Source organism: Brassica rapa, unplaced genomic scaffold (genome assembly GCF_000309985.2).
Source record: "Brassica rapa cultivar Chiifu-401-42 unplaced genomic scaffold, CAAS_Brap_v3.01 Scaffold0734, whole genome shotgun sequence".
Taxonomy (NCBI): domain Eukaryota; kingdom Viridiplantae; phylum Streptophyta; class Magnoliopsida; order Brassicales; family Brassicaceae; genus Brassica; species Brassica rapa.
Genome location: NW_022610674.1, coordinates 264,086 through 273,251, shown reverse-complemented (window position 1 = coordinate 273,251; position 9,166 = coordinate 264,086). Strand labels below are relative to the sequence as shown.

Here is a 9,166-nt window from a genome sequence, read left to right as displayed (position 1 = left end):
CACCAACGAGATTCACTCAAGACTTGATGAGAAGTAAAGAGAGAACAAAGAAATCTGATAGATTTGTAGAAAAAGGATTGTGATTAAAAGAGAGAACGCAAACACACTTATATAGAGAAGTATGGAACAGGCTCCATATTCTCGAGATCATTAAAGGGAACAGGCTCCCTTGGAACTACAACAAAGACTAAAGACTTATTCAAATTCGAAAAGAGTTTTTAAAACATGAAATAAAAACCATAGTTTAAAAATAACCTAAGGTGGAACCGTGATACATCATCTAAGGTTTATGTAAGTAACTTGTGGCCTCATTAAAAACCTTCCTTTGGAAAACCCAATGGGACAAAACCAAAGGCTAGGAAAAGAGCACACACAAGCACTTGCTTAGATGATGATCAGTTTGAAACCATTGCTTGAATGGTGATAAGAGTGTCTTGATTGATCAAACGTCCATCAAGACCGTCTTCTTGCTTCCATGAGATCATAAGTAGACTTCCAACAGCTTCTTTGAGTCTTCTAGCTTTGGCGCGAGTGATGGGACCTGGTGGAATGACTAAGGCATCATCTTCTTCCCTTGATTGGTCTTTGAACTCTTTATCTCCATCCTTGTGCCGGTCCATGATCATATCATCCCCTCCCTCTTGAAAAGGATTTGTCCTCAAATCTGGCTCATCTGCAAAATAAGGAACCAAGTCAGTGATATTAAAACTATTGCTCACATCATACCTTCCTTGGAGATCCAGCTTGTAAGCATTGTTGCCGATTTTCTTTATGATCTCAAATGGTCCATCAATCCTTGGCATGAGCTTGGATTTCCTCTCATTAGGAAATCTTTCTTTCCTTAGGTGAATCCAGACTTGATCACCCACTTCAAAGACTCTTTCACGCCTCCCCTTGTTTGCTTGTTTGGCATATTGCTTAGTCTTCTCTTCTATGTTGCGCCTTGCTTGTTCATGAAGTTGTTGTACCTTCTCTGCCTTCTTCTTGCCATCAAGACTAACTCTTTCACACTCAGGTAAAGGTATTAGATCCAAAGGAGAGATGGGATTGAACCCATAAACAATTTCAAATGGAGAAAACTTAGTAGCAGAATGCACAGCATGATTATATGCAAATTCACAATGAGGCAAACAATCTTCCCATGATTTCAAGTTCTTCTTTATAATTGCACGCAAGAGTGTACCAAGAGTTCTATTAACTACTTCAGTCTGACCATCAGTTTGTGGGTGACAAGTAGTAGAAAATAATAGCTTAGTGCCTAGTTTAGACCAGAGAGTTTTCCAAAAGTAGCTTAGGAACTTAGTATCTCTATCAGATACAATAGTCTTAGGCATGCCATGTAAACGCACAATCTCCTTAAAGAACAAGTTAGCTACATGCAATGCATCATCAGTTTTATGACAAGCAATGAAGTGTGCCATCTTAGAAAATCTATCAACTACCACAAAGATTGAATCTTTACCAGTACGAGTTCTAGGCAATCCAACAATGAAGTCCATAGAGATATCATTCCAAGGATGATAAGGGATGGGTAAAGGCGTGTACAAACCATGGTTTTGGACTTTGGACTTAGCTTGTTTACAAGTTGCACACCTTTCACAGAGTCTTTCCACATCTCTTTTCATCCGCGGCCAGTAGAAGTGATCCTGCAAGGTCTTGAGAGTTTTTGCGACACCAAAATGTCCCATGAGGCTTCCTCCATGAGATTCCCTAACAAATAAATCTCTCAAAGAACAATTAGGCACACAAAGTCTATTATCATAGAAAAGAAATCCATCCTGCCTAAAGTAATGTCCAGCAGCAAATTTCTCACAAGACTTATAAGCATCTTTAAATTCAGGATCATTCTCATACATTACTTTAATCTGCTCAAATCCTAATAGCTTAACATCAAGAGTGTTCAAGAGAACATACCTTCTGGATAGTGCATCAGCAACTATGTTTTCCTTACCTTGTTTATACTTGATGACATAAGGAAATGTCTCAATGAACTCAACCCACCTTGCGTGTCTCTTGCTGAGTTTGTTTTGGCTTTTAAGGTACTTGAGAGACTCATGATCAGTGTGAATGACAAACTCCTTGGGCCATAGGTAATGCTGCCATGTCTGCAAAGCCCTCACCAAAGCGTAGAGTTCCTTGTCATAAGTAGCATAGTTGAGAGTCGCTCCTCCTAGTTTCTCACTGAAATATGCTATGGGTCTCTTCTCCTGCATAAGAACAGCACCAATTCCAATTCCTGAAGCATCACATTCAATTTCAAAAGTTTTATTGAAATCAGGAAGTATAAGAAGAGGGGCATTAGTAAGCTTCTCTTTTAGGCATTGAAAGGCAAGTTCTTGTGCTTCTCCCCATTTGAATCCAACTTCTTTCTTGATCACCTCAGTCAATGGAGCGGCTATGGTGCTAAAATCTTTTACAAACCGTCGGTAGAAGCCAGCTAATCCATGGAAGCTTCGCACTTCACTGATGGTTTTAGGAATCGGCCACTCTTGTATTGCTTTCACCTTCTCTTGATCTACCTTTACTCCATCTGCACTCACAACAAAGCCTAGAAAAACCAAGTGATCCGTTCCAAAAGTACACTTCTTAAGGTTAGCAAAAAGAGATTCCTTTCTAAGCACATCAAGAACAGCTCTAAGATGTCCTATATGATCATTAAAGCTCTTACTGTATACAAGGATGTCATCAAAGTATACCACAACAAATATGCCAATGAATGATCTAAGAACATGATTCATTAATCTCATGAATGTACTAGGTGCATTGGTTAATCCAAATGGCATGACTAACCACTCATAAAGACCATGTTTAGTTTTGAATGCAGTTTTCCATTCATCTCCTTCTTTCATCCTAATCTGATGGTATCCACTTTTCAAATCAATCTTAGAAAATATGCAGGAACCATGCAATTCATCAAGCATATCATCTAATCTAGGAATAGGATGGCGATACTTTACAGTGATGTTGTTGATGGCTCTACAATCAACACACATGCGCCAGCTTCCATCTTTCTTAGGCACAAGAAGCACTGGTACTGCACATGGGCTCATGCTCTCACGGATATGCCCCTTTGCCATCAACTCCTCAACTTGTTTTTGCAGTTCTTTAGTCTCCACGGGATTAGTCCTATAAGCTGGCCTATTTGGAAGTGTAGAACCAGGAACAAAATCAATCTGATGCTCAATCCCTCTAAGAGGTGGAAGACCAATTGGATTATCTTCAGGAAATACATCTTCAAATTCCTGTAAAAGACACTTAATTTCACTCGGATATACCGGTGTTGGGTCAGTAACATTCAAAAGAGACTCTTTAAAGATAAGTAAAAGAATAGATTGATGAGCATTGAGAGTTCTTTTGATTTCACCCGATTTGGCATAGAGACTATGCTGCTTCTTTGATTCAGGTTTGAGGTCTATTTCTTTCTTCTTTTGTAGCTGCAGTTGATCTTGATGAACTTCCTTTGGTGTTAGAGGAACCAGCACAGTCTTCTTTCCTTTGAACTCAAACGTGTGCTTGTTGGTGTAGCCATCATGTATCACTCGTCTATCTGATTGCCATGGCCGACCAAGAAGGATATGTCCAGCTTCCATAGGCAATACATCACAGAGAACCTCATCCTCATACCTTCCAATTGCAATGGGAACCGAAACCTGACTAGAAACCCTCATTTCTCCTTCTTCATTCAACCATTGAAGCCGGTAGGGCTTTGGATGTTTCTGTACTTGGAGGCCAAGCTTCTTTACCATAGTTTCACTAGCTACATTCACACAACTTCCTCCATCAATGATAAGACTACAGACCTTTCCTTGCACAAGGCACCGAGTGTAGAATAGATTCTCTCTCTGTTCTTGCTCTTCAGCTTTACTTTGCAAACTCAAAGTTCTTCTAGCCACCAATAACCTTCCTTTCACGGGTTCTTCTTCATATTCTTCTTCAATAAGCGCCTTACACTCAGACTCTGAAAGCTCATCCTCAGATTCATACTCTCCATTCTCAAGAAGAATCATGATTCTTTTATTGGTGCACTCATTTGCATAATGGCCTCTACCCTGACACTTAAAGCACTTAACATCTCTAGCTCTTGCACTTGAAACCTCGGCCTTTCCTTTATCCTTGCTGTAAAAGGAATTTGGCTTTGAGTCTTCTTTCAGTTGCGGTTTGCTTTCCTTTTGATAGCTAGACTTTTCTTCTTTAGTTCCCTGAAGTCTGGTGTTGTAACGAGAATGAGAATGGCCCTTCCTCTTAACTTGTTGCTCAACTAGTATAGCTTTGTGAAGCATCTCTTCTATCTCCACATAGTGCTGCATCTCAACATTATCTTGTATCTCTCGGTTGAGACCTCCTAAGAACCTAGCCATAGTAGCTTCTTTATCTTCAGAAACACGAGCTCTCAGCATCAACAGCTCCATGTCTTGATAGTATTCTTCAACAGATCGAGATCCTTGGGTGAGTCTTCTTAACTTCTGGTGCAAGTCGCGATGATAGTGATTTGGCACAAATCTTTTACGCATGAGAGCCTTCATCTCGTGCCATGTTTCAACGGGATACTCTTGGTTAAGTCTCCTGGTAGTCACAAGCTGGTCCCACCAACTCAGCGCATAGTCATGGAACTCAGTTGCTGCTATCTGAATCCTTTGGGCATTGGTGTAGTGCTTACAGTTAAACACCAACTCCATCTTCTTTTCCCATTCCAAGTAAGCATCCGGATCAACTTTGCCATGGAAAGGAGGTATCTTCAGCTTTAAACCAGCAAGATCATCTCTGTAAGTTCTCCTTTCATCATGATCTCTTCTATGTCTCCTTCTACTATCTCTAGAAGAGGAACTGCTGTGCGTGGCTCGGTTACGCTCATAGTAGTGGTCTGTTTCTTGTGATTCAGCATGCTCTCTCGGGGTTTCATCACGTCTTTCTCGTCTAGACTCATTGCTATGACCTTGGCCCGTAGCTTGCCTTATCTCTTGCCTTATTTCATCGCGAAGTTCCTTCATACTGCTCTTGATCATATCAGCAACGGTAGTGATCATCGTTTGGTTTAATTGCTCAGTCATCTGATCTCTCAATAACTTGTTCTGTCTCACGAGTTCTGCTTCATCTTCCGACTCTCTCACCATGGTACCTGATTCAGAAAACACTCAAACAAGTAAGATGTTCACAAGAATCAAATCAGAACAATTAGTCGACGCGGAAACAACTTTCAAAAGATTCAAAAGATAGAAAACTTGCAGATCACGGATTAGAGAATTCAAATCGACAAGACTAAGATTAGATCTATCAATTTTGGATTTATGCAGATCAGATTCAAGACAAATAAGAACAGATCTATCACAGAAACAACACAAATCAAGTTATTCAGCAAGTGATTCGACAGATCAAGCGATTCGATTACTTCCTTCACACGGATCGGATGAGTTTGATTCAAAATATGATAAGAACACTTAGATCTAATAGGATTCAACACAGACGATTAGCAATCAGGTGATATGCTACTCAGATGATACGAGAAACAACAACAGATCGCAGATCTATCAATGGTAATCAAAGAAGTTGAAAAGTTTATTTGAAACAGAAGAGAAATCGAAAACTTCCCAATCCAAAGCAGCTCTGATACCACTTAATGAACTCCTAGGATGCTTCTTTGGATTGAATTGGATAGATCCTTGTATAAACGAATCAGAGACTCAAGTTTATCAAGGTGATGGATCGTTTGGTGACACAAAGAGTTGCGGAATGGCTCCTTGATACTCCTAGATGACTAGCTTGGATATTACACACCAAAATAGACACCCTTAGTTGTTGGATATGACACACCAACGAGATTCACTCAAGACTTGATGAGAAGTAAAGAGAGAACAAAGAAATCTGATAGATTTGTAGAAAAAGGATTGTGATTAAAAGAGAGAACGCAAACACACTTATATAGAGAAGTATGGAACAGGCTCCATATTCTCGAGATCATTAAAGGGAACAGGCTCCCTTGGAACTACAACAAAGACTAAAGACTTATTCAAATTCGAAAAGAGTTTTTAAAACATGAAATAAAAACCATAGTTTAAAAATAACCTAAGGTGGAACCGTGATACATCATCTAAGGTTTATGTAAGTAACTTGTGGCCTCATTAAAAACCTTCCTTTGGAAAACCCAATGGGACAAAACCAAAGGCTAGGAAAAGAGCACACACAAGCACTTGCTTAGATGATGATCAGTTTGAAACCATTGCTTGAATGGTGATAAGAGTGTCTTGATTGATCAAACGTCCATCAAGACCGTCTTCTTGCTTCCATGAGATCATAAGTAGACTTCCAACAGCTTCTTTGAGTCTTCTAGCTTTGGCGCGAGTGATGGGACCTGGTGGAATGACTAAGGCATCATCTTCTTCCCTTGATTGGTCTTTGAACTCTTTATCTCCATCCTTGTGCCGGTCCATGATCATATCACAAGATATTGAAGAATCTGTCTCCATTTGAAGTGTTGAACAAGAACAGGCCACACATTGATCACCTAAGAGTTTTTGGGTGTGTGTGCTATGTCATGGTTCCAGGAGAGCAGAGAAACAAACTGGAGGCAAAGAGCACTAAGGCAATGTTTATTGGATATTCAATAACTCAGAAGGGGTACAAGTGCTATGATCCTGATGCAAGGAGAGTGTTGTTATCTAGAGAGGTGAAGTTTGTTGAGACAAAAGGGTATTATGAAGAAAAGAAGTGGGAGGATCTGAAGGATTTATCTCAAGCTCCCTCTAATAAGGCAACAATACTGAGAGTGTTGTTGGAGAAGCTAGGGATAGGTTTATCCCAGGATCAGGAACAAGGAAGGAGAGAGCCTTCTAATCAGGCAGGAGAAGCTGGAAGGACAACTCCTCTTGATCATGAGAGGGGGAATGGATCTGAATCTGGTGAGCAAGAGCAAAACCAAGAAGATTCAGGTCATCATAATCAAGAGGATGGTGCTCAGTCTAGTAGAGATGGGCAAGGACAGTCTACTGGTTCAGATGAGAGTGTGGCTCAGTCTACTGGTTCAGATGAGAGTGTGGCTCAGTCTACTGGTTCAGAGGAGAGTGGAGCTCAGTCTAGTGAAGGTGTGCAGCAAGAAGCACAAGAAGAAGAACAAGTTCAGGTTTTGCGGAGAAGCACAAGGATAAAGAAGGATGCTTCCAACTGGGTAAACACGAGAGTGTACTACAATGCTCAGGCTGTGGAGCATCCTTCTCAAGCTGTGTGTTCCTTTGCAGAATATCCAGAAGAGCACATGGTGTTTATGTGTAACTTGGATGAGAATGAGATACCAAGATCTTATGAAGAAGCTATGAAGCACAAGGTGTGGAGAGATTCAGTAGGAGATGAAAGGGATGCAATGATCAGGAATGACACTTGGTATGAAAGTGAGTTACCTAGAGGAAAGAAGGCAGTTTCAAGCAGATGGATTTTCACCATCAAATATCTTGCAAATGGGGAGATAGATAGGCACAAGACCAGGCTGGTTGCAAGAGGATTTACACAGACTTATGGAGAAGATTACATTGATACTTTTGCACCAGTGGCCAAGCTTCACACAATTCGAATTGTGTTATCCATTGCAACAAACTTGGAGTGGGATTTGTGGCAGATGGATGTGAAGAATGCTTTCTTGCAAGGTGAGCTAGAAGATGAGGTATATATGCTTCCTCCTCCTGGTCTTGAGCATCTAGTGAAGCCAGGAAACGTTTTGAGATTGAAGAAAGCTATATATGGGTTAAAGCAATCTCCTAGAGCCTGGTACAGGAAGCTGAGTACAACACTCAATGGGAGAGGGTTCAGGAAGTCTGAACTAGATCACACACTCTTCACACTGGTCGGACCATCAGGGATCATTGTGATTCTAGTGTATGTGGATGATTTGATTATCACAGGAAGTGATAAGGCTGGGATTAAAGCTATTAAAGAGTTTCTCAGGTCAGTATTTGATATCAAAGACTTGGGAGAGATGAAGTATTTCTTGGGGATTGAGATATGCAGATCAACGGAGGGTTTGTTCATGTCTCAAAGGAAGTATACAATGGATATGCTGAAGGAAACTGATGTACTTGGAGGAAAGATAGCTAAGACACCTCTTGAGGAGGGGTATAAGGTCTTGCGTGAGGGGGAGGTTGAAGAGAACCAATTGTTTGAGGATGCTAAGCTGTATAGGAGGATGGTTGGAAAGCTGATCTACTTGACGATTACAAGACCTGATATATGCTTTGCATTGAATCAAGTGAGCCAGCATATGCAGGCACCAAAGGTTCATCATTGGAAGATGGTTGATAGGATACTGAGGTATTTGAGTGGCACATCTGGTCAAGGAGTTTGGATGGGTTGTAATGGCAGTACAGAAGTGGTTGGATATTGTGATGCTGATTGGGCAGGAGATAGAGTGGACAGGAGATCAACTACTGGGTATTGTACATTCATTGGAGGGAACTTGGTCACTTGGAAGAGTAAGAAGCAGAAGGTTATCTCCTGTTCAAGTGCTGAAGCTGAGTATAGAGCCATGTTGAAGCTGACAAACGAGTTGGTGTGGATCAAGGGGATCTTGAAGCATTTGGAGATTGAGCAAAGTACTCCTATGACAATGCATTGTGACAATCAAGCAGCTATCCACATTGCTTCTAACTCAGTCTTTCATGAGAGGACGAAGCATATAGAAGTTGATTGCCACAAGGTGAGGCAGATGATTATACTTGGAGTGATATTGCCATGTTATACAAGAAGTGAAGATCAGCTTGCAGATGTGTTTACTAAGGCAGCGAGAGTAAAGACAATGGAGTCCATACTATCAAGACTTGGACTCATTGATCTTACTCCAATGAGCTGAGCCCCTTAACCATGGAGTCTCCACTCTTTTTCCCTCATCAAGGTTTTATCCCATTGGGTTTTCCTTGGTGAGGTTTTTAATGAGGGAGGTCTTCATGGTTTCCAAGCTTGACTTGTTCTACATGGTCAAGCTTGAGGGGGAGTGTTGAGATGAGGAGATGAAGAGTTGATACATGGATAGAGGAAGGGATTTGGAGCAGGCAGTAACTTTGGAGATTTACCACAGTAACTTTATTGTTACTGTGGTAACTGAGTTAAAAGACTTGGGAAGTTACCTTGCATCCATTTGGAGAGTGAAACACGCCAGGAGGAGTCTGGATAAGCTAAGAGGAGTTTG

At 40.9% G+C, this 9,166-nt stretch overlaps 1 protein-coding gene across 1 annotated transcript; it reads right to left on the bottom strand.

Moving 5' to 3' along the window:
• Nucleotides 1–491: 491 nt before the first annotated feature.
• On the bottom strand, nucleotides 492–5,762 carry LOC117130860 (the record flags this gene model as incomplete). The annotated part of the gene is made up of 6 exons (XM_033283463.1): nucleotides 4,713–5,762; nucleotides 3,540–4,652; nucleotides 2,996–3,242; nucleotides 1,911–2,548; nucleotides 1,010–1,778; nucleotides 492–856 (listed from the first exon to the last, which is right to left on the bottom strand). Coding segments are annotated over exons 1-6 (3,531 nt in total), but the record flags the coding sequence as incomplete, so codon positions are not given.
• Nucleotides 5,763–9,166: the final 3,404 nt, after the last annotated feature.